The 26,571-nt window shown below is 44.6% G+C and overlaps 1 protein-coding gene across 2 annotated transcripts in view; it reads right to left on the minus strand.

Moving 5' to 3' along the window:
- TBC1D15 (TBC1 domain family member 15) overlaps positions 1–12,776 on the minus strand; it is a 65,182-nt gene extending 52,406 nt beyond the window's left edge. For both annotated transcript variants that reach the window (XM_070409717.1, XM_070409716.1), the window contains exon 1: positions 12,690–12,776. In XM_070409717.1, coding sequence (XP_070265818.1) covers positions 12,690–12,719 — 30 coding nt within the window. In that variant the 5' untranslated portion in view covers positions 12,720–12,776. The remainder of the gene's footprint in view (positions 1–12,689) is intronic.
- Positions 12,777–26,571: the final 13,795 nt, after the last annotated feature.

Raw genomic sequence — 26,571 nt, forward strand, 5'->3', positions numbered from 1 at the left:
AAATGCCTGGGTTGCCGGCTCAATCGCCAGTGGGGGGCATGCAGGAGGCAGTTGATCAATGATTCTCATAATTGATATTTCTATCTTTCTCTCCCTCTTCCTTCCTTTCTGAAATCAATAAAAATTAAAAATAAAAAACCGTGAATTTAGTTTTAAAAAAAGAAATATACCATGTTCATGGCTCAGACAAATTGATATGGTTAAGATGTCCATTCTATCCAAATTAATCTCTAGATTAACTGCAATGTCAATCAAAATCCCAGAGAGCTCTTTTGAAGACAATAACGAAAGCTGATTCTAAAACTGGTATGAATATTCAAATGACCTAGAATAACCAAATCAGCCTTGAAAAAGAGTAACAGTGGAGCACTAACATACCTGACTATAAGACTCAGTACAAGTCTATATAGAATTCAAGAAAGTGTGCCGTTGAAGAGAAACAAATGGATTGATAGTACAGAACAGATTTCAGAAACAAATTTTATAGACATATAAAGTTTCTTTTAGACAAAGGTACAAAAGCAATTCTGCAAACAGAGGATAGTCTTTTTGACAAATAGTGCTTAAACTTTAAAATGGGTATTTCTGGCCTTGGATTCAGAAAACTTTTAGAAATGACACCAAAAGCATAAAAGATTGATAAATCACCAAAATTGAATACGTTTGATCTTCAAAAGACACTTAAGCAAATGAAAAGCCCCGGCTCAGGCAGGGAAAATATATTTGCAAATCACATCCTATCTAATAATAGACAAACATGGTAATTGACCATACCTTCGCTACACTTCCCATTGGCTAATCACAGCGATATGCAAATTAACTGCCAACAAAGATGGGGGTTCACCACCAACTAAGATGGCGGTTAATTTGCATATGCAGGCGCAATGCTGGGAGTCGAAAGGGGAAGGACGGAAGAAGCCACCTGCCGCTGACGGTGATCGGAAACCCAGGTGGCAGGCAAGAGCCGGGTGGCAGGGCAAAGGCGGCCCCCCAGCCGTGATCAGAGAGCCGGGGCCGCCTTGGCCCCACCCCCCAGCTGTGATCAGAGAACCCAGCCGCCATTGCCCCGCCCCCCCAGCCGTGATCAGAGAAGCCATGCGGGGCAGGGAAGAGGCAGTGCCAGTGGCCACCTCTTCCCTGCCCCTGCCACCAATGATCAGAGAAGCCAGGAGGGGCAGGGAAGAGGCAGCCCTGACCCCTACATAGATCGGGAGCACCTTTCAAACTGCTCGGGTAAAACCCCATGAGACCAGGTCTTGACTGCTAGGTAGATCGGGAGCACCTTTCAAACTGCACGGTTAAAACCCCCTGAGACCGGGTCCTGGCCGCCACGTAGATCGCGAGCACCTTTCAAACTGCAAACCCCATGAGACTGGGTCCTGGCCGCCACATAGATCGAGAGCACCTTTCAAACTGCAAACCCCATGAGACTGGGTCCTGGCCACCACATAGATCGAGAGCACCTTTCAAACTGCATGGGTAAAACCCGTGAGACCGGGTCCTGGCCTCTACGTGCTGCCACGTAGATCTCGGGCGGCCAGCAGCCACCTCTTCCCTGCCCCACCCCAACCCCCACCAGCAGGTGATCAGAGAAGTACCTGTATTTTTTTTTTCCAAAGTACCTGTATTTTTAATAATTTCTTGACATGGTAAAAGAATTTTACATTACAATCCAAGGGTGGTGGGGTGAGGAGAAGGAGCAGCAGAACAATCCAACAAACAAAAAGGGAAACAGAAATGCATGGTGGAAGGGATTTGAAGGGTGGGTAGGGGCATTGCCCAACTAAAATGCAATTGGTTTGTTACTGAGTACTATTCATGGGAAGACAGCATCCTGACTCCTTCTCTGTACAGCATATTGGGAGTAAGTATGATGCATCCAGGTGGAAATATAATTAGGGGTTGGAAGACAGACAGGGAAAGAAGAAGTCAGAAAGACACTGAGAGAGTTACTGGCTGGCTGGCTGCAAATACTGACTCTCCAATAGTGATAGAATAAAAAAGTGGGGGATATCTCTGGAAGATTCAAGAGATAGGGGGCAACTCTTCTATGGTTTTGACTTGCCCAGCAGATTTCCACATACACACGTGTACACGCCTATGTTTGCATGCACACACATATACACATAACTGACTGCCCTCCCTGGAAGCACAGAAGAAGAAGCCGCCGCCCACCTTTGGTCTAGACGCCAGCGCCTGTGGCTGGCTGCAGCCCAGGAGACGGACAAGCCACCTGCCTGAGGTCCCAGGCTGCAGCCACCCGGAGAAGCTGCTAGCCCTGTGGTCCAGGGTGCCAGCGCCTATGGCCAGGGAAATAGGTTCCCTCTTCTCCTACTGCAGTCATTACTTCAATATTCCCCTTCTGAATTTCTCTCCTGTGCTGCAACCCAACTCCACTTTTCATCGGAAGGATACGGAACAGAGAGAGCAGTGTTAAAAGCTTACATTTTTAAGCCGGTAAGGTTGGTACTTAAACATATAAATGGAAAACTAGAGTCCTTAAGGTAACAAACGCTACAAAAGACAGGGACAGCGCATGACCTATTATATCCAGCAATCCATATGGAGACTGAAAACTTTGCAATGACGACAATTAGTGAAGACATGAATCAACTAAAATAGTTGACAGGGACAATTCTTCCATCTTTGAAAATATCTACATCAAATCTGTTTAAATAGATTTTCATCTGCATAATATAACACATTCTGACAAGACCACCACCACCACCAATGTGGTCAGTGTTGTGCCGATAAATGTTTAATAACTGAGGGACCTCCCCCCACCCCCGAGTGCACAAATTTTTGCGCACCAGGCTACTACTCTATATTCTATATATATAAAAGGCTAAGTGTCCGTCCAACTGGTAGCTATGATGCACACTGACCACCAGGGGGCAGACAGTCAACGCAGGATCTGCCATGATGCACACTGGCCATTTACAGACCTGGCACTGACAAACCAACACTCAGCTTCCCCCAAGTGGGACACAGGCCCTGCCACCACCCCAGATTCACCCCACCAAATCGCAGCCAAGACCCCATGGCACAAAATGCAGCCCACAGCCCAGCCCAAAACAGCTGCTGTGGCGCCAGATGACATCACATAGCAACGCCCAGCTTCCTCTCCCTAGCGACTAGCCTCCTTGGAGTTTCTTCAGCCCAGGAATACAACTTGCTTTATAACAGTGGTTCTCAACCTTCCTAATGCCTCAACCCTTTAATACAGTTCCTCATGTTGTGGTGACTCCCAACCATAAAATTATTTTCATTGCTACTTCGTAACTGTAATTTTGCTACTGTTATGAATCGTAATGTAAATATCTGATATGCAGGATGTATTTTCATTGTTACAAATTGAACATAATTAAAGCATAGTGATTAATTACAAAAACAATATGTAATTATATATGTGTTTTCCGATGGTCTTAGGCGACCCCTGTGAAAGGGTCGTTCGACCACCAAAGGGGTCGTGACCCACAGGTTGAGAACCACTGCTTTATAGCCAGGTGGAAATATTTTACACTTTAACCAAATGTTTGTGAAATGTTTTCAAGTGCCTCATCTCATTTGATTCTCACAGAAGTCCTGGAGTACGTAGACAGGAAACTCGGTAGAATCCTATTTTCTTTTCATTAGGCAGAAAACAGAGATTCAGAAAGTTTAGAAACTGACCTGACTGAAAAGAAGTAAGAAATGGTGGACCTTGAAAATGACTTCAGGTTTTCTCACTGCGCAGAATATAGTCAAACACTGCTGCAGTTAAACATTTTACCCTTTGTTCTCCCTGTGTGATCTACAATAATAATCTGCTTCATGTTGATATTTACTGGTGTGTTGCTAACAATTACCTGAAAGAGAAGTTGGGGTGCTTCACTGGGCTGGAAAAAGTTTATCTAAATCAGAAAGCAGGTCTAATTAAGCGAGTTTATTCTATATATATAAAAGGCTAAGTTGACTCGCACATGCGCAATATATATATAAAGCTCTTGCTGGTGCCAATCGAACACATCAATCTGTCATTGTCGATTATGAATTTGGTTGACACTTCTATTATAGAGAACTGGTGAATAGTGATATTAAAATATTTCTTCTAATTAATTTCCTTTCAATGTGCATGAATGCATGCACCGGGCCACTAGTATCTAATAAAGGGCTTGTATCCAAAACATAAATAAGAACTCTCAAAAATCATTAACAAGCAAATGAACAACAGTTTAAAATAAAATGGGCAATAGAACAGACACTCTACCCAAGATAGAGGAACGGCATATAGTAATCACATGAAAAGAGGCTAAACATTATTAGTTATTAGGGAAATGCAAATTGAAACCCTATGCGTCTTACCTGACATTCCCCACCCAATATATACAAACTTCCTGCCTTGGCCCACTCTGAACTCACCTCTTCCCTCAAAGCCTTGTGCCTTTTCGGTGTGCACTGTGTTCGGTGTACCTAGAACACCCTTTTACAATTTGTTTCTTAAAATAACTTTTACTAAATCCTGCAAAAGAGCACAAACAATCGCCTCTCCAAATTCTTCCAGCAACCCCCATTCCACCTAATCTGATTTAGAAGTTTCTTCATTCATACACTCAAGTTTACTGAGATCCAACTAGTTGCTAGGAAATAAAAGGTGTTGGTGGAAAACACACACACACTGAAAAAAGTGTCTGACTAAACTGGTAATGTCATATAAACCAGTAACTCTATGGTCATAGCAGAATGTCAATTTCAGTTATTTCTTTGATAAATATTTAGCGTATACCTACAATATGCCCGGCATAAAGTAAGCTTAGAAAGTATAAATAAGATTCAGTCATTGCCTTCATAGCACTTACAATCTAATTAGAGATTAGGACAAGAAAACAAGTAATCACAGCATATAAGAGAAGTATAAATAGGCTACCACAAATAAATGATAAATAACCTAGACTTAGGAGGCTCAGGCAGGATAAGAAATAAGGAAGACTTAACCAGAGTGACATATAAGCTGAGACCTGAAGAATGGCAACTTTAACTAGAAGAGGATATATGTTCTATACAAATAGCAGAAATTCAGAGCATGGCTATAACCCAGATCAGATAGTAGAAGCTAGTGTTGAGAGACAAGAGTAGAGATCAGATCATAAAGGGTTTTATAAGCCATTCTCAAGAATTAGGGAGTTTGTAATTTATCCAGAAGATAATCTTTGCCACTAAAGAGTCATTAGACTCTTGGGAATGCCATAGTCAGACTTGCCTTTTTCTAACACTCTGGCTGCAAAACCAAGAATAAACAGCTGCAGTAATCCAGGGAGGGAGAGACTCATGGTGGCTTGAACTAAGGCAGCAGCAGTGGGGATGAGGAAAGGCAGATGACCTAGAAAGTTATTTAAAAAGGTAAAATGTTAGGACTACATGACTGATCAGATGTGGGAGGTGAAGGGGAAAAGAGTCAAGAACAAAACTGAGTAGATGAGGTTACTCATTGAGATAAGTAGGGTATACAGAAGTAAATGATGAGTGTTCTTTAGGACATGTTAATCAGTAATGACTTTGGAACTGAAGAAATGTAGAACATAAGATGATTCTAAAGGTAACAAACCACAGAAATTCTGAGTGAGATATTGAGGACGGTACAATTTTCAATGAAGGGCAGGGTGCAGAACTAGTATTGCTTTTTAAGGACATTAGCGTGCCAAACAATATCAAACAGGAGGGCAGATAATTTAGCAGTCTGGAGAGCTATAACAAGCACTAAGTGAATAACTTATCTTATACCAACAACTCTACATACATTACTAGGGGCCCAGTGCATGAATTCATACACCTTGAAAGGAACTGTGGGCCACAAGACTGTGGTGAGCACAGGGGTGGGTCTCAGCCCATCCTCCGCACCCCCACCTGGCCCTTCCCACCGCGGCCCCTGGTCCCATCTGCCAGCAGCCCCGCTCCCATCACTGCCACTGCTCCAGGTACTGATGGCACCGGCCTCGTTCACACCGGCTGATGGCGCCAAGCAATCAGGACCAGCAGTGGGTGCAAGTGGCAGCTCTGGAGCCAGTAGTAGGTGCGAGTGGGGCCAGCAGCAGGTGCGAGCACCTGGCAGGACTGCGGCACACGGGAGCAAAGAATTTTCAGTAACCACCAGAGGCTTGCCCCAATGACAGCAACTGGCGCCTGCCTTGGTCTGGCACCCTGCTCATCTGCTCCACCATCCTGCTGCAGCCGACGCCCACCATGTTCTGTGCTCTGCCACCTGCTGCCAACACATGCCATGTTCCACGTGCTCCCCCTGGTGGTCAGTGCACGTCATAGCGACCAGTTGTTCAGTTGTTCCGCTGTTCGGTCTATTTGCATATTAGGATTTTATATATATAGACTAGAGGCCCGGTGCACAAAAATTTGTGCACTCGGGGGTAGGGGGTCCCTCACCCCGGCCTGTGCCCTTTCACAGTCTGGGACCCCTCGGGGGTGACCACTTGCTGGCTTAGGCCTGCTCCCCAGGGGATTGGGCCAGGATGGCAATCAGACATCCCTCTGGCAGTCCGGCAGCCCTCAGGGGATGTCCACTTGCCAGCGGGAAGCAGACCTAAGCTGCAGTCAGACATCCTTAGTGCTGCTGAGGCATGAGAGGCTCCCACCACCACTGCTGTACTGGCAGCCATCAGCCTGGCTTGTGGCAGAGCAGAGTTCCCCATGTAAGAGCGCCCTGACCACCAGTGGGCAGCTTCTGCATTGAGCATCTGCCCCCTGGTGGTCAGTGTGTGTCACAGTGGCCAGTCATTCCCAGTCCTTCTGCTGTTAGGGTCAGTGTGCATATTACCCTTTTACTATATAGGATAGAGGCCTGGTGCACGGGTGGGGGCCGGCTGGTTTGCCCTGAAGGGTGTCCCAGATCAGGGTGGGGGTCCCGCTTGGGTGCCTGGCCAGGCTGGATGAGGGGATGATGGATGGCTGTTTGCAGCTGGTCACACCCCCTTCAGGGTGGGGGTCCCCACTGGGGTGCCTGGCCAGTCTGGGTGAGGGGCTGAGGGCCCTTTTCAGGCTGGCGGGTGACTGAAGCTCCCAACCTCTCCTTTTTTTCTTTTTCCTTTTTTTATTCTGGGATTTATTTACCTTCTATGGCTGTCACTGGAACTGACAGCTGGCTTTAGCTCTGAGGCCCGGCTCCAGCTCTGAGGCTGCGGCTGGCTGAAAGCAGGTATCTGGGTTTGTTTAGATTCTATAATTGAAACATTGTTTCCATCACTGCCGCACTAAGCTCTGAGGCCGAAGCTGGCTGAAAGCAGGTATCTGGAGCTTGTTTAGCTTCTATAATTGCAACTTTGTTGCTTAGAGTGTAGCTTAGAGCAGGGCGAGGCAGGCGGGGAACGTTGGTTTCCTCCGTCACTGGAGCAAGCAAGCCTCCTGTTCACTTCAGCTGCCTGGCTGCCGGCCACCATCTTGGTTGGCAGTTAATTTGCATATCGCCCTGATTAGCCAATGGGAAGGGTATCGAGGTTACGGTTAATTACCATGTTTCTCTATTATTAGATAGGATAGTATTGCACAATACGAGATTTGTTAATAGATTTCATAAGAATTTCCTTCCACAAAAAAGTGAAAATGAAAAGGTTGCATTATAATTTTGCATTTAGTCCCAGCAGCTATGTCCATTCAAAGGAAAGCCTTGACATTTGAACTCTTTGTCAAAAAGCCATGTTTTTTATTAATTCATATATTGAAGTAACTTGTTAAAATTGCAAACCACTGTACTGTCAAGAATGAGAATCTGTGTTTAGCCATTCTTGTATCCAAAGAACTCAACACACAAAGGTACTCAAATGTTTGTTAAACTAAAGAATGCCCCCGCCCCCCCCCCAAAAAAGTCATACTCATATTGTATCCTATACCAGCAAGGTACTACCATGTTACAAGATCTATTCTATGAAAAGAAATAATCTCTGGGAAAACCTACTAAGTACCAAGAATATCCTTTATCTTTCTTAAACACAAGGGTTTCACACACTATAAGCATATCTAAAAGAAATTGGAAGGGGCCAAATTTAAGCTACAAAATAAATTCTTACTCAGTATGCCACCAAAACAAATTCTAAGAAAAAATAACTATTGATTTCCCATTTGTTTCAAGTTATTTTCAATAGAAACAAATTCTAACACAAACCACAGTAAAAAAACACAGACTAGAGTGAAATGTAAGGGTATAAAAATATAGGACTTTTTAACTTCAAGACGAGTGCTATCATTAGTGAACCCATCTCTCACTCTAGTTCTCCCTCATTTTCTCTACCTTCTTGTAGGTTCCTCTTCACTGACTACCTATGTGCCAGAATCTATGAAATACTGCAGGCCCTGCCCTCAAGATGTCTACAGGTCGTCAGATCACAAAAATTCACAATACAAATATTCAGTCTACAGGCCTTCAGAATACAAATATTCACTAAAAACACAGCAACTTCAAGGACTTTAAAATCAAATTACATTTCTTATTTAGACATGGTAAAGGGTGGTTTTTAGCTAATGTGTTACTTCTGAAGAACTGAAGTGTATAAGCTCCAAGGTAAAGGGCTATTTGATGTATCCCCAATGCCTAATATAGTGACTGGAACAAATTGGTGCTTAATAAATATTTGTTTAAAAATGAAAGTAAACTGTAACCATCAAAGGCATTGGGCTTAAGGACAAAATCTGTTTTAAGCTATCTCCTTTCTCCTACCTTCTCTGTAAATTCAACTCATTCCACTAATTCAACTCTGTTCACCTGTAAGAACAGAAGCAGAATGGCCTTTACAGACCTGTCCCCATATCTTCCCTCATTATTAACAGGATGTCACTCCTTCCATTTGGTTAACAGAAAATATATGGCTCTGCACATACATAGCAACAAATAGCTGAACTCCAAAAATCAGGGTTTATTATCAAACTCAAACCCACTTTCAAAAGCTCAGCTAAGAAAAACAATATATAAAACAATCCATACACTCATGATGCCAAAAAAAAAAAAACCTACCCTTGAATATAGTCAAATCATCCGAGAATTGAAAACATCAAACTAGTACCCTGTATTCACTGAGCTACTGAACTACCCATCAGCAAAAAACCAACAGCATACTAAGGGACAATACAGGGACTGAAGTGTCCGGGTTCAATTCTGATCAAGGGCATATGCCTGGGTTACGGGCTCAGTCCCCAGTGGAGGGCATGCAGGAAGCAGCCAGTCAATGATTCTCTCTCATCATTGATGTTTCTCTCTCTCTCTCTCTCTCTCTCTCTCTCTCTCTCTATCTCTCCCTCCCTCCCTCTCCCTCTCCCTCTCCCTTTTCCTTCCTCTCTAAAATCAATAAAAATATATTAGAAAAAGAATGAAATTCAGACATACTAAAACCATATTCTTAATCTTTAAAATTCCACCATATCTAACCAATGACTTGCAGGGAAATTAAGATGATAAATAACACCTACACAGCATTTACTATGTGCCAGGCTGTCTAGTATATCTTCTTATTAATGCTAACAATCCCATAAAGTAGGTACTATTGTCATCCCCATATTACAGGTGAGGAGACTGAAGCACAGATGTTAAGTAATTTGACTGAAGTCACTAGTAAGTGTGAAAACAGTTTTTGAAACTAGCTTGGCTCTAAAGTCAAGCTCTTACCTGTTATCTTACACTGCTTCTCCATATGACACAGATTAACTTCCTGCATCCATCACTTCCTACATTCAAAGTTCAAAGCAAGCAAAGTACTATACTCATTAGAAAAGTTACTCTACATCCCAGAGCTCAACACTGAGAGATTCTTTTTCAGTAGAGTGGGGTTGTGGCCCAGTATCTGTACTTTTTTTTAAATATGTTTTTATTGATTTTAGGAAGAGAGAAACATCAATAGGCTGCCTCCTGCATGCCCCCTACTGGAGATCAAACCTACAATCTGGGGGCTTGTGCCCTGAACAGGAATCAAACCAGTGACCTCTTGGTTCACAGGTTGATTGATACTCAACCACTGAGCCACACCAGCTGGGCAGCATCTGTATTTTTTAAAGGTACCACATGTGATTCTTGTGAACATTGGTTAACATCCCCTGCCCTAGGTTTCTAAAATAGACAGGGCTTAGCTGAACATTTTTATAGGGAGGGATGGTTGGAGGAGGTAAATAGAGACACACACACTCTCTGTCATGTATATGTATATACTAGACGCCCGGTGCATAAATTCCTGCATGGGTGGGGTCTGGCTGACCTGTCCCAATCGGGGCAGCTGGGGGAGGGGCCGGTTGGGGGGAGGGGCCGCAGGCGGTTGGCCGGCCAGCCCCTCCTCCTGGTTGAATTCTTGGTTGAACTCCTGGTGGAAGGGACAATTTGCATATTAGACTTTTATTATATAGGATATTTTTCCCCCAAGTCCCCTTTCCAGAAAGGTAATGTGGGTTTTTATGCCTTGAGTACTATTTTAATGGTGACAGTAACAAAACAAAAAAAAGATATTTTGTTTGTTTCTTAAAGCAAGATTGGATCACATTTGTGCATTAGAAAAATAACTCGTGGTGGTGTGGAGAGGTGACTGTGGGCAAAGAGACTGCAGACAAGGAGAAAAAAAAATTAGCTAAGAACTCATTCAGGCAAACGAAAGGCCTGAATGAACTAAACACTGAAAATGAAGAGGATGCAACAAATTTAAGGAACATCATTACGGTTAAGTGGCTAGGACGTGGTTATTGATTAAACACTGTTATAGAAATGGACATCTCCAAGTTTGTTTTACATGCACCCAGGTGAGTGATGCTGCCATAAAACTAAATCTAAACTGAGAGAATAAGTTAATGTTGTGGATCATGATAGTATTATTTGGAAGAGGGGCAGCTTTTGGCATGAAAATATAGTTTATAGAAGTGATGGGAATGGGTGTGAATATGCAATGAGAACAAATGAGGTGATAGAGTTATGAAATAAAAGACTAATTTTAAGAAGTCAGATTAGGAAAGATGAGTGGCTAGGGAGGCAGTTCGATTAATAGTCGTACTTCAGTTTCATCTACCTTCCCTACCTTCATTTACTTTCCTTTTGCCATTTTCCCTCTAGTTTATTTTACATAACTATATTAATTTTATATTTGTGAATAGCCTGGGAGGCAGGGTGAAAAAGGTCTTACATTTCACAGCTGTTTCATCATCTCAAGGGTTCTTTCAAAATCAATCCACACCTGAAAGAGGAAATTCTCCCTCTTGAAAAGTCTTAGACTGAATCAGTCCAGATGGAAAATCAAATGGGATAACCTTCATATACAGGGCTTTACAGTTGTGAAGAATAAGTGAAACAGCTTATTCTTGTATTTTTACTTATTAATTATATTATTTTCCAAATGAACAACTATAAAACTACTTTTGCCCCATTCTGTATGTAGTGAGTCAAGTAGATCAGCACTCACCCTGAAGACAAAAACTGACAATGACAAGACAACCAAAGAGCGTGAATAATCCCAAATTGATGACCAACCTATCGTTTAAAAAGCCAGTATGCAGAATATGTCATTTTTAATGCTTTTGTTATTTCATGTAATCCTAACGACTCCAACACAAAAAAACAATGATTGACATCACCTCCACTTTAGAGATAAACAATATGAAGGACAGAGAAGTCATGCTTGCCCAATTCCGCAAGGTCACATTTCAGATTATCAGTAAAACCACGACCACAGATTATTATTCCGCCACGTAGTCTAGTAATCCGTACACCAAACCACACATTCTGCCAAATCATTCAAAATGGGGTGGGGAGGGCACAGCATAGGGGAAATGAGTGAAACTCGAAGAACAGAGGAAGCTGTCTACAGGTAAACAGTCCTTAGGGTGGGATGAGTCATCACCAGACCCAACTGCTTACAAAATACTCGCGCCACGCGAAACGCCGCCAGGGCTCGGTCGTGACAGCCCTAAACAACAAGCTCACTTGAAGAAGCCGGGCGTGCTTTCCCAGCGTCAACGGGCACTACAGAATGAATCTCGGCACCCAATCCTCCTTCCTAACGAACTAGGCGGCGATCACTGACCGCCCCCTTAGGAAAGCACCAAAGATACTTCCAGAGTGTCAGCAGCAAGGAGACGTCTAGGGAACAAAAACCTTACCGCACAACTTCGCAGGCGAGCGTGGGACGGAAGCACGCCCTTTCGCTCCCAAGCACCGACCAGCTAAGCAGTCGGGTAAAACGGATCTAATACACTCTCTTCTTCTGTGCGCGACGGCGGCGCGGCACCTGTTTCTGGCTCCTCTCTAAGGGCCTTCGCCGAGAGGGAAGCTGAGGAAGGCAGGGGCAAACGCGATGAAGGCCTCCAAGAGAGGAAGCCGCAGGAGTCAAAAGAGCAAACATGGAGAGCTAAAAAAGGGAGCCAGAAAAAATAAAGGAACTGGGCAACCAACTGTCCCTAAGCGAAAGTAATACAAAGATCAGGCCCCCCGCCCCGGGGCGGAACAGACCGCCGCAGTGCCGAGGCCTAGCTGGCCTCGGAGCGGGAACCAGGCGTTTCATTCCCCGACTGAGCCGGCATTCTCGAGAAAATAGCTGACACCGCCAAGTCCTCTCCTCCCACACCCGCCACGGGCTGTTCCTGGTCCAGACAAGCCCCCGCTTCCCTCCCCGGCCGGCCTCCAAGCACCAAAGGCGTCCCCCGTTACAGAAAAGGGCGAGGCGTTTCCCGTGGCCGTTACTTACCTTCCCGCTCACTACGCCCGCCACCGCCATGTTTCCTGCGCGGGCCTGTGATGACGTAGCAGCGCCCCACGTGTCTCTCGGCCTCACAACAACATCCGGCAAAACTAGGCTGATTTCCGGGAGGGGAAGGGGCGGGAAGTAGAAGGAACGGCGCGGCGTGAAGGGGCGGGGCGGGAGGACCGTCTGACGCATGCGCGGTGAGTGGGGCGCGGAGGCAGCTAGGGTGGAGTCTCTGGTGCACACTGCGCATGTGCCTGTGTCTTTTTCGAAGAGGGAACTGAGTAGACGTGGTTTTGCCTCGGGGTTTGCGGAGGAGTGAGACTCCGCCAATCGCCTGCCAATTCAGTTCGGTGAGAACACCACTTTGGGAGCCAGCAAACTAGTCCTGGCTTTGTGGCTAGACTCGCAGGGGTGGGCAAACTTTTTGACTCGAGGGCCACAATGGGTTCTTAAACTGGACTGGAGGGCCGGAACAAAAGCATGGATGGAGTGTTTGTGTGAACTAATATAAGTTCAAAGTAGACATCATTGCCCTAACCGGTTTGGCTCAGTGGACAGAGCGTCAGCCTGCGGACTGAAAGGTCCCAGGTTCGATTCCAGTCAAGGGCATGTACGTTGGTTGCAGGCAACATCCCCAGTAGGGGGTGTGCAGGAGGCAGCTGATCAATGTTTCTCTCTCTCTCATCAATGTTTCTAACTCTCTATCCTTCTCCCTTCCCCTCTGTAGAAAAATCAATAAAACATATTTTTTTAAAAAAAAGTAGACATCATTACATAAAAGGGTACAGTTTTTTTTTTTAGTTTTATTCATTTCAAACGGGCCGGATTCAGCCCGCGGGCCGTAGTGTGCCCACGGCCTAGAGGCAAGTCACTTCCTTCTTCCACTTCAGCCTCAGTTTTTCATCTGTAACACTGAGATGCTAGAGCTGTGTGAAGATTAAAGGAATCCTAGCCCTCTATCTGAGGCGCACACACAGTGTCTTTCCCCTCTGTAAGTGAAGTGTCTGAATTTCAGTTTGGTCACTGCCGCTCACACTTGACATTGAGCAGGTGTTTTGCTAAGAACTACAGTAACAGCCCTGACCGGTTTGGCTCACTGAATAGAGTTCGGCCTGAGGACTGAAGGGTCCCAGGTTCGATATGTACCTTGGTTGCGGGCACATCCCCAGTAGGGGGTGTGCAGGAGGCTACTGATTGATGTTTCTCTCTCATCGATGTTTCTAACTCTCTATCCCTCTGCCTTCCTCTCTGTAAAAAATCAATAAAATGTGTGTTTTTTTAAAAAGAACTTCAGCCGAAACCGGTTTGGCTCAGTGGATAGAGCGTCGGCCTGCGGACTGAAAGGTCCCAGGTTTGATTCCGGTCAAGGGCATGTACCTGGGTTGCGGGCACATCCCCAGTAGGAGATGTGCAGGAGGCAGCTGGTCGATGTTTCTCTCTCATCGATGTTTCTAACTCTCTATCTCTCTCCCTTCCTCTCTGTAAAAAATCAATAAAATATATTAAAAAAATAATAATAAAAAAATAAAAAAAAATAAAAAATAAAAAAAAATAAAAAGAACTTCAGTAACATACCACACCCTCACTGTTCTAGAGTCCAACGTTCATAGCTCATAGATTCTACATGGTTACTTAATAACTGTGACTTGAAACCAGTTTCTGAATTCAACCAAGCTTCAGTATGTAAAATGAGAATGACCCATGGAGTGGTTGTAGGAATCTCCTGGGACAATGCATGTGTGGTAAGATGGTTTTTCAAGATAGTAAGATTTTAGTTTTCTTCTCCGTGCTATAAAAGAATGCTAGGGAATGATTGGACGCTCCCCTGATGGCTCTGGCACAAGATGTGGGACTTCCCTTGCCCCAGAGCATAGTAAAAGGGCCTTTTGTACCAAAACACCTGTGTTCATTGAGATACTTCTCTCTTCACACAATGGAGAAAGGTTAGAGGCTTTTTGAGGTTGGTTGGGTAAGTGGCAACCAATGGGAATAACAGAAAAGGTGGGTTTCAGGTTCTGTGCCTATGGGGAACCTAATGGGTGAGGGAGTGGCAAGACCTTACATGAGAATGGATGTGTAGCACCATTAGGGAGGCTGCACAGTGGGCCTCAGAGATTCTATTCATGGCCAACACCCAGGCCCAAGCTTGGCACTGACTGAATCAGCAAAGCAGCTCATCTGTAAGGGATAAGTGAGCTGGAAAATGAGCATATTAATAGTAACCAACATCGAGTGAAGACTTGAGGACCTTCCCCAAATGTACTCGATTAAGACCCCTTGACCTTCATACAATCCTGGGTGTGGTTTTAGACCTCTTATAGTGATCCAGATAAAATTTTCCACCAGCTCAGAGTAATGGGGTATGATTAGAGGAAAAAACAATTTTTTAAAATATATTTTTATCGACTTCAAAGAGAAAGGGAGAGGGATACAGAGATAGAAACATCAGTGATGAGAGAGACTCATTGATTGGCTGCCTTCTGCACGCCCCACACTGGGGATTGAGCCTGCAACCCAGGTATGTGCAACCAGAATCAAACCGTGACCACCTTAGGGGCAAAAATAGAATATTGGGAACTAGCTATGGTTATGGGAAATATTAATCATGCTCTGTTAACCATGATTTCCTTGTGTTGGTTAAAGAAAGAACATTCTGACCTAGGAGTCAACCACAGAATGTGGTCCATTCTCATTTAAGAACTGCACATTATCATGGAAAGATTAACAACCTTGTTGTCTAAACAGTGGAGTCTACCTGAGCCTGCATTGCCCACTTTCCCATGCCTGTAATCCCTACTTCCCTATGTAATCTTTGTCCTACCCTATATAAGCAGCTGGCTTATGGAGGGCTGCAGAGCAGATTTTTGTGGATGACCTGTTGCTCTCCCATACTGCTCGCATTATTGGAATAAATGCTCATATATTTTTCAACCCTGTCTCTGTTTAATTGGCTCAAGTAGTAACAGGCAGCACAGATCCATTGATTGCCCGGTTACCATCTCCTAGTTCAACCATGATCCACACCAGTTGGGCAAGAAAAATTTTAATACAACATTTCTTATATCTTTGTTTTGGATAAAAGTTGAGTGCCAGGAATAGAATACTTACCATGGTACCTATTATTTACATAACTAAGGGCCTGGTGCATGAAATCCATGCGGGGGGGGGGGGGGGGGCGGGGGACGCGGGGCGGGGGGGGGCGTCCCCTCAGTCCAGCCTGCACCCTCTCCAATCTAGGACCCCTCGGAGGATGTCCGATTTCTGGTTTAGGCCCGATCTCCAGGCAGTCGGACATCCCTCTCACAATCCAGGACTACTGGCTCCTAACTGCTCACCTGCCTGCCTGATCACCCCCAACTGCCCCCCGCCAGCCTGGTCACCCCACACAGCCCACTGCTCAGTCGTTTGGTCAGCCCTCACTAACCCCCTGCTGGCCTGGTCGCCCCACGCAGCCTGTTCGGTCGTCCATTCGGTTGTGACTGTTGCTTAGGCTTTTATATATATAGATAAGTTTGGGAATTAAAGGCTTCTTATTGAAAATTTGGCACCCTAGATTTATCTGCTACTTCTTCATATTCTTAACCCTCATCCAACAACTTTCCTTTAAATGCTGGTGCAACCCATGAGCTATCCTTGCATTTCTTTTACTTTTTTCCCAAACACTATCCTTGGGCCATTATCTTCACATTCCAGTATCACCACCACCTATGTGCTGATGACTCCCAAATACCTGGAGCCCAAGGCACTTTCCTAAAGTCTAGAACCTACACTGACTGCCTTGTGGACGAAAGGGGCCACATGCAAACCTGACAATCTCAGGGAAGGCCTGCATGGCAGTCTTGCAAACTCAGACTTAAAGTAACCACAAAGGGTGGTCTGAAATTAAACTTTAACTAAAAGCAGTTATGGGTAACAGTCAGTGCAGGTTCTAGACTTTAGGAAAGTGCCTTGGGCTCCAGGTATTTGGGAGTCATCAGCACATAGGTGGTGGTGATACTGGAATGTGAAGATAATGGCCCAAGGTAGTCACCTCCTAGGCTGGTATCTTCACCTTTACCTTAACTGAGCCTATCTGTCTTTTTGCACCTATGATAATATATCCTTGAAATGTCTGGGTAACTTGTAACTTCCCTTTTTCCGGACTCCTTGGGGCACAACCTAATGTTCCTGGGCGCCAGGACAGATACCACAAATTCCTTCATTATCATCATGTTCATTGTTCCTGCACCCACCTAAGGTATGTGTCTATCATTTTGCTTTTTATCCAATCCCAGGGGTTTCCCTGCTTTGCTTTCTCCCACCTCTCTAGTCTATCACCAATGGATTTCATGTAACTGACTTCATGAAAACAAGAAATTCTCATTTTGTCAGATTTTCTATATACTTAAACAGTTCCCGTTACAATTGTTTGAAATGTAGCGAGTAAAAATAGTCTATTATTGCTTGCAGGTGTTAGAAATAAGGCGAGCCCCCAAGTTAGGGGTCCTGGTGGAATATAAAACATACTCGGGAGCCAGGCAGCAAGGCAAACATCTTTACCTCCTTTTAGAAGGGTGTGCACACATGGTCTGGAAGCAGCAGGCACACATCGAGCAGGTGGGCTGCTCGGGATTTACACCCCCCCTCACGTGACCTGTGCCTTGCTCCTGATTGGGGCTCAGGCGCACAGTCTTTTGTGATTGGCTAATTCAAAGGCAGGGGTTGGCCTTTGCTGTTTCAAGATGGCGACTCTGAGTCACGCAGCCCAAAATGGCGGCTGTCTACACTGTTCTTTGACAGAAAAGATGACTTGTTTATTCTCACAATTCCCCCCTTTTCTTTATTTAAACTCTTTTCTTCAAACTCAGCTGACATCCATTGACTCTCCTGCTCTGCAGTGTCTAGGAGAAGACTAATTTGCTGTTTGGTCAATGCGGTTTCGATTGACCCTTGGCTAAGACATGGGATGATGTGACATCCCATCACTGTAGCTCCTAATCAAAGGGGTGGGCAAACCTTTTGACTCGAGGGCCACAATGGGTTCTTAAACTGGACCGGAGGGCCGGAACAAAAGCATGGATGGAGTGTTTGTGTGAACTAATATAAATTCAAAGTAAACATCATTACATAAAAGGGTACGGTCTTTTTTTTTTTTTTAGTTTTATTCATTTCAAACGGGCCGGATCCGGCCCACGGCTATCCTAATCAAAGGGGTAAAGTGGACACCATTGCTCTAGTGCAGTGGTTCTCAACCTTCCTAATGCCGCGACCTTTTAACACAGTTCCTCATGTTGTGGTGACCCCCAACCATAAAATTATTTTCGTTGCTACTTCATAACTGTAATTTTGCTACTGTTATGAATCATAATGTAAATATCTAATTATGTTACAAATTGAACATAATTAAAGTATAGTGATTAATCACAAAAACAATATGTAATTATATATGTGTTTTCCGATGGTCTTAGGTGACCCCTGTGAAAGGGTCGTTTGACCCCAAAGGGTCGCGACCCACAGGTTGAGAACCGCTGCTCTAGTGCATCAGAGAAAGGACCCTCGGTCCAGGCTCCAGCTCACTTGTCACTAAAGCTGCCGATGCCTTAGGCTCAGTGACAGTCCGTGCACTGTGTTGTCAAGGACGGATGTGCAGTACTGACCCCAACATTACACATCTTCCTCCTTTTTTGTCAGAATTGTATCCAAGGCCAACCTCTCCCAGGTCATCCTGCTGCTGGCATCTAGTTGTTCACTATCCCTTTAGCTACGTCTCGAGCGTAGTTAACAAGCCTTTGATGGTTCTAGAAAATATAATTAATCCACCACATTCTTGTTCACAATGGGCCACCAGCACAGGACAGGCTCAAACCCTGCGGCAATCTGATTTCTAGCCTTAAACTCCTTGGCACTCCTCCTGGAACCCCAATGGGATCTGTGTGTATATGGGGATCAAAGGAGCCCCCCAGACTCTCTCTCCTCTTCCTAGTCTGTCCATTGAAAAAGGTTTACGACATGCAGCGTGAAAGGGATAGCCAATTGTATCAGAGCGCAAGGTCCACTCCATTTGCTGGGCAAAGCCATAGTCAGGGTCCCCATGACACCACCAGACATCAGCACGGGGTAGCAACAGTGCAGCATGATGGGCTTCTGAGAATACTCAGCCATTTATGCATCTGGATACATTTATCATAAACTCCAAGCACTGTTGCCCTCCTTGAGAGGCAGGAGGTGAGAAGGCTAATGTAACCCTGATATTTGCGAGGGCTAACAATCTGAATCTGTGCCAGCATTCTAATGTACATTCTTGATAACCTATAATTAAGTCATTGCCCCTTTCTCCACAAACTGGTCTTGCAAGACCTGTTACCTAAATGCTCACATTTCACAGAGGCCATAAACCATGACACAGCCACCGGAGGAGGGTTATCAGCGCTGGCGCCAGGCCAGGCCCTTAGATATGATCTCAAGACCCCCATCCCAACCCATGGGGCTTTTTACAAGGCCCACAAAAGGTCCGGAAGTATAATCCATATTTGGGGGACAAAGATACCAAAAGGGGATAAAAGAGGGGCTTCCACCATATTGGTTTGCTCAGATTTTGTAGGTGACTCGGCTAAGACTGCCAGCATAATAAAGCTGTGTAACACCATCTCTCTAAGCGTCACTTAGGTTTCTGGAGTCTTCTACAACAAAGGTATAGTGTACATTGAAGAATGGGCTGGATCGTTTTTTGTTGTTGTTGTGTTTGTTTGTTTGTGTGGGTTTTTTTTTGGGGGGGGGGGGGTGTCTTAGCTCTTTACCTCTGTTGGATGGGAACAACAGGGCAAGAGTCTTACAGGAAACGTTTCCCCAGACGGTTTCCTCCTGGTATAAGGCAAGCACACATTCCATCCCGTTACTGTCTGAGGTCCATCCAAATGGGAATGGGACCACTTGAGCCTTCCTGCCACACAAGCGTAACAGTTGCTTTTATTCAGGGCGTGTACAGAATATTTAATCCATTCCACCCAGACATTCGTTCCCTTATATCCTACTTCTATTTGCATGGTGGTGACAGTGGCCTAGGGGATCTTGTCCTGCGACATCTACTTCTAAATCTAGTCCTAGCCAATCTTTTGACCTAACGGCTGAAATATCCAAGTCATTCAAGTTATCTATAACCAATAACTTAACTGGGTAAGCATGATCCAGATTGTACACATTTCTCCAGCCCACATTGTAAGCCCCTGCAATTTGCCAGATTCCTAAAGCAAATAGAACCCAGTACATGATGGTTTTTAAGACAGCTCACAGTTTTTAGCATCAGTTTCAAGGGGATATGTCTGGTATGGCTGTTCAAGTTGAGACATGTCTGCCCTTAACCCGTGTGTGATGGGTCCAACCTCGCTCTGCAGTCTGAACAGCAGTCTCTGTGGTAAGCAAGACAGATAAGGTCCTTCTCAGGAGGGTTCCAACTTGCTTCCCTTCCAAATCTTGATTAGAACAAACATAGTCTTCTGGTCGATGGTGATAAACTGGAAACTCAAGAGGGCCTTGGGTCAGGAGGCCTTCTAACCTGAGAGAGATTAAAGTAGAAGAGATACTCAGTACACAGTTCTTAAGAAATTGGTCCCTCATTTCCATTGTAGGAAGATCATGAGGCATTCCAGGGCCTTTTGGAATCACCTACAGCCAAATCTAGGTAAAAAAACAAAAACTTTTCTTAAAATTCAAACCTTGATTTTACCAAAAGATTATATATTAAAGTGTATTAGACAGGAACATAGGCCAACAAACTTCAGTTCCTATGATTAAAAGATGGTGCTTTTATTAAATACCTGATTAATCTATATATATAAAAGCCTAAGCGACCGAACAACTGAATGGTCTAATGACTGGTCGATTGGTCGCTATGACACACACTGACCACCAGGTAGAAGACACTCAATGCAGGAGCTGACCTCCCCACCCCCGTTGGTCAGTACGCTCCCACAGAGGGAGTACCACTCAGCTGACCAACGGGTGCCAGATGCCAGGCTCACAGCTGGCAAGCACAGCTGCTGCTGCACAAGCCTCTCCCACCACTACCAAGCAGAGGTGGCAGCAGGTGCAGCGGGGCCAGGATGAGCGGGAGTGGCGTGGTGCCCGGCCTGGGCTCGGGCTCCTCCCCGGCTGCCTGCCGCTTCACACACTACTATACCTCTCAGGGTATGTTGGACTGCCAATTTCGGCCCAATACCCAGGGATCAGGCCAAAACCTGCAGTCCAACATCCTCTGAGGGGTCCCAGATTGCAAGAGGGCGCAGGCCAGGCTGAGGGACCCCACCAGTGCATGAATCTGTGCACTGGGCCTCTAGTATAACATAATTATTTTACTAGAAAAGAATTGACCAAAATAAAGCTTATTTTCTAACTTCATTTGTCCTTGGGTGTGGACAGCAAATCACACTAATTAGATTTCTCCCATCAGTCTTCCTGAGAACTTTGGTATAAGCTATTTACCCTCTGTTTAAGGAGGCAAAATACAAATCATTGACTTTTAAGTATCCTTGGTTTAGGGAAGACAGAGTTTTCTAGATGGTTGAAAAATGCTGTTTAAATATCTCAGTTTCCCTGCTCTGCTTGTCCTGGCTTACTGGCCTGTATCATTTAATTAATTTCCTTTTAACATTTCTCTTCATAAACTTCACAGACAGTTTTACAACGTTCAAAAACATTTTTACAATTTCCAGAAATAACCACCTTTAGAAACCACCTTCCTTTTCCTTCAAAATGCATAACCATGCCTTAGCCCTTCCATTAAGTATTTCTACTCTAATATTCTTTCTTTCTGTCATACCATCAGCAACTTGTAAACCTTAATTTTTCAATGATAACTGTTATGCCCAGATTTCAAGATTCCCAAGAAACCACATCAGGGAGCCATCCAATCCGATGCAAAAGCATAAGAATCTGTATTTCAAGCTAGCTTGAGCTCTCCATCCACCAGACTCACCAACACATCGGCTAGCCAAGTGGCCAAGAGACCGAACCCCGCCCAGAGACGGGTTTTAAAGGGGGGGTTGGAGTAAGGGGAGGAGAAAGGACTGTGCTCTGCCGATAGGCCAGGCGCAAGTCGATGTCTTGTTCCTGGGTGTGGCTAGCAGAGTCTTAGACTTCCGGGAAGAACCTTCTTGCCAAGCACGTGGCCAAGGTCATAGCCCTTACCCTGGGGCAAGGTGGAGGGTGTAGCCCTCGCCCTTTCAATAACCAAAAAGTAAACAGCCAGCATTTCTTAGATTGACATTTATGAACACACTTTAAATGCACTTTTACTTTCAAGAAAGTATACCTTCAACAAAGTACAAGAGATCTTCTGTAATAAAAACTAAGAGTAGACAAATCAAAACATGTACCATTATGTTAGTTTTCTGTTTTTGCCTTTCTTATTTTTATGTACATAGACATTCTGAGCCTCTTTTAACAGCTTTTCTATACTTCTCTCCTTCCAGTTCTCTACCTTTGCAGTTTTCTTGAGATGGCAGGCCAACTATTGGTGACAAAATGTAATTTTTAATATTTCTTGGCCCAACAGGTCCTCAGGGTCTGGCCCAGAGTACTTTCTCATTTGATCTTTTAGTCTTTGGTAAAATCTGGAAGGCCCTTCTTCTTTGCCCTGCTGAATATTGAAGACTTTATTTAGGTTTGAGACCGGGCAACTGCTCCCCTAATCCCTTTAATTATTAGTTCCCTGAGAGATCTCTCGTGTATCTTCTATAGGCCTTGTTGTTAAGGTCCCACTGGGGCTCCCGGGTTTGGAAATCTTACATCTGCTGGAAGCACAGCCAGGTGCTCCCTTTCCCAGATAGCCATAGCCGACTTTCAAATCACCCCCGCTTCTTTTAGTCTAGCTCTAGCTAGTCAGCTACGTCTTCCAGCAGAAGTTTTAACTCTTTATTTTTTTTTTTTTTTACTGCTCCAACTTCTTTCGCAGCCTAGAAAAGCTGGTTTCTGATGGCTCAGTGACCTCACGGCGGTTGGATCCTTATCAAGATAGCTCTCCTCCCGAGGGGGAAGGCTGGGATTGTAAATCTCCATGTTGGCTGTCCCCTCAGATTGTCCCTGGGTCGCATAGGGAGGGGAAGGCAGGACAAGGGTCTCCTTCCTGTCTTTGCCCTTGTTCTCTTTTAGATTTTTACTGAAAAGGTTTATCTAAATTCTTCATTTTAGTTACATCTATTTATTATATCTTAACTTTGAGATTTTTAAAGCCAATTATTACCTAAAGCATTTTCTTGACTACTTTTGTAATGGATAACTCAATGTGAAAGTACCATTGTATTTTAATTATGCTATTAACCGTGATTGCCCTTTCTGTTCAAAGGAAGGACACGCTAATCTGGCTGGGAGTGCCTCCAGGACCACTCTTGGAATGCGGTAGATCCTCATTTAAGAACTGCCCATTCTCTTGCTGCCATGCCCCCAAGGTCAGCCTTAGTTCTGCCTTGGCTGGCCTGCGCAGGTTTGTGACGTCACAAGCAGGCAAGGGCCACCCGCTTCCTGTCCCAGTCCAAGTCCATTCCGGTCCCATCCTGGTTAATACCAATGCTGACAGCTGGATGTTTAATGGACGTGATGCTGGGCGGAGTTTTGCAAATTTCTATGCCCTGCCAGAGTTCTGCAAGCACTCAAATACCACCTCCCATTCTGCTGCTTTGGAAACCTCAGGCTTCTTTTTTTTTTTTTTCCTTTCCCCTCCTGCTTTGCCTCAGGTGGGGAAGATAATGGTTCGTTAACCACAAGCAGTCTTGGAACTGGCTGGCCTTTGTTTTAAACTCCCCTGGATTGCAACCTTTACAAATTTTACACTTTTAAATTAATCTTAGAATCTTAAAATTTTTAACCCAGCACAAAAAATCATAAATCAGGGAAGAGCAAATTAAAATCCCTACTTTATAGACATAAAGACAGAAATCTTACTAGCTAAGAGTTTCTGGTGGGCCAACACCTTGCCAGGTAGAGCAGGATGAATCCCCAAGAATAAGGATTCTTGGAAGCTGCTGGGATGTTCCTACAATCTCTGTCATGGATTCAGGCCCACCACACACAACTGGGCTTCCCCCAAGGTGGGACTTGCCCCATCTTTAAACAAAGTAAACCAAAAATATCAAAAAACAAAAAACAGACATAAAACATCAACACACACTCTCATACAGGCGCGCGCAACAGCAACACTAAAAGTTTATACCAAGAGCAATATCTCTGTCCCTGGTTTGGGAACTTGCTTCCCCAGAATCTCAGCATTCTCCCAATGGACTATTTCAGGGGGAATGTATTCCCTAGGCCTAGAATTTGTGTTTCCCATCCTTGGCAGGTCCCTTGTGACTGTGTACTCATACTGGAGGTTTCTCATACTCCCCGAGATCTGCTTCGTCCCTCTCTGGCCACTTCCCTCGCAGGAGAACGGAACCACAGATCAGAACTCTGCACTTGCTTTATGTCCAAGACACATCCCAGTCATTTATGCCTGACCTCCGAGGATACCCAATCAACAAAGTAGTACTCAGTCCAATTTCCCACCGGGGCTCATGCATGAGGTTACCTGATTGGGTCTTGCTTGGGCCCTTCCTGCGTTGCTGGCTGACTCTCGGTCCCAAGCTTGTAGCCCAAGGGGTAATGGCTGTCCCTCCTCACCGAGGCCGCGGAAACCTGGCAGTGGGGTGCACCTCCTCAGGAGAGGGGTCCAATTTCCCTGTGGCAACAGATGGTATCCCAGGCGAGCCCCCAAATTGTTAGAAATAAGGCGAGCCCCCCAAGTCAGGGGTCCTGGTAGAACACAAAACATACTCGGCAGCCAGGCAGCAAGGCAAACATCTTTACTTCTACGTAGAAGGGTGCGCACACATGGTCTGGAAGCCCATGAACACCAGCAGGTGATCTGCTCAGAATTTATAACCCCTGATGCATGTGACCCATCCCTTGCTCTTGATTGGAGCCCAGGCACACAGTTTTTCGTGATTGGCTAATTCAAAGGGAGGGGTTGGCCTTTGCTGTTTCAAGATGGGGGCCCCCAAGTCACGCAGCCCAAAATAGCAGCTGTCTACACTGTTCTTTGACAGAAACGATGACTTGTTTATTCTCACACAGGTAATCCTGGAAATTCACTTATATGGAAATCCACTTATAATTCTCCAACTACTCAAATAACAATAGGCTCCAGTTTTCAGAACAAAATGTCAAACTTCCAGTCAAATACTTGGATCTAATGTGGATGAACTTTCCACAATTGCTGTTTCTAACTAGAAATCATCAACATATATAAATAAAAATCTGATTTTAAAATACCTTACTTATCATATTGAAAGCTAGTTTAAGGTATAGATTCCACAAAGACTTTCTATGTTTTATCTCTTATCATATGTGGTATGTATTATTATGACTCCCTACACGTCCCTTCCTTTGATTGCAATGTATAAATATAGATGTAACCCACCATTCTCCGGAGCATTACCTCAGTCTGTTGAGATTCTGCTTCCCGGCAATTGTCAACAATTTGGCTCAAATAAACTCACAAAAATTCTTTACAGGTTTGAATGTTTTTATGTTAACAGTCTGCTGGACCTTTTTATTTGAATGAACCACTGACGCCTCAAAAAAGTCCTAAGTTTTTGCTGTTCGAAGTATAGTCTGCAATCAGCAAGCACCAGTATCACTTGGCAGCTTGTTAGAAATGCAGGATCTCAGGTCCCACCCTGAATCAAAATCTACATCTTAACAAGATCCTACAGGAATTTGTGTTCACTTTAAGCTTTGAGAAACACAGTGTTAAACTAACTTATATTTTGCTTTTGTTTTCTGAAAATTACTACCATTTGCTGAACTAGAAATGCAGTCGGAACACAATTTCTCCAGGAGAGTCTTGCAATCATGTTTCCCTTTTCTGATGTTTTTCTCTGGAGAGGTCCTGGGAAACACCCCCACAATGTCTCTCTTTCCTGCCCCCACTCCCACATTCAGGTCTCTCATTACTCCTGGATTGGATGATTACTGTGGCATCTTAATTCTCCCCTTGCTTTCTACTTCATCTTCTTCCTAACCCATAATTAATATCCCCATCAGATTAATTCTTCTAAAACATAAATGTGATCATGTGAACTCCATGCTTAAAATCCCTTAATAGCTGCCGAAACCGGTTGGGCTCAGTGGATAGAGCGTCGGCCTGCGGACTGAAGGGGTCCCGGGTTCGATTCAGGTCAGGGGCATGTACTTGGGTTGCGGGCACGTCCCCAGTGGGAGATGTGCAGGAAGCAGCTGATCGATGTTTCTCTCTCATCGATGTTTCTAACTCTCTATCTCTCTCCCTTCCTCTCTGTAAAAAAATCAATAAAATATATATTTTTTAAAAAAATCCCTTAATAGCTGTGCCATCTCTTCAGGAAAGAGTTCAAATTCTCCAGCATAGCATACAAGGTCCTTCATAATTGTTCCTGCCCACCATTTTAGCTTTATCTCCCATCTTTCCCCACTCAGATCCAATTCTCCAACCATAACCTAATATCTGAATGTTCCCTGAATGCACCATGCTGCGTCCCTAGATTGCTTCTGACTGTAGCAGATTGGCTTGGCTTGGCTTGGCTCGTGGGATCATCCCTGAGGCAATCTCTGTGGCCCAAAGTCTATGATGTTCTGGTCAGCCTGATTTGCCCATAGCTTCAGTCAAAGTACATGAAATGGGAGGGAGGGTAATTCCCAAAGAAAAATTTAGGAACCATTCCAGAAGAAAGGGGGTGGCTGCTGGGTAAGCCAAAGCAGACATCAGTTACCGAGGTTCCATTTCTACATTCCCATGGTCTCAGCCTACAAAATACTTGGTTACTTACTGAATTGCTTTCCTTTTCCTTAATAGGCTATGAACCATTGGAAGGCAGGGAGTATGTATACTTTTCAC

The sequence above is a fragment of the Myotis yumanensis genome, unplaced genomic scaffold (assembly GCF_028538775.1).
Source record: "Myotis yumanensis isolate MYYU_CA2020_CCGP unplaced genomic scaffold, mMyoYum1.0.hap1 SCAF_3, whole genome shotgun sequence".
Taxonomy (NCBI): domain Eukaryota; kingdom Metazoa; phylum Chordata; class Mammalia; order Chiroptera; family Vespertilionidae; genus Myotis; species Myotis yumanensis.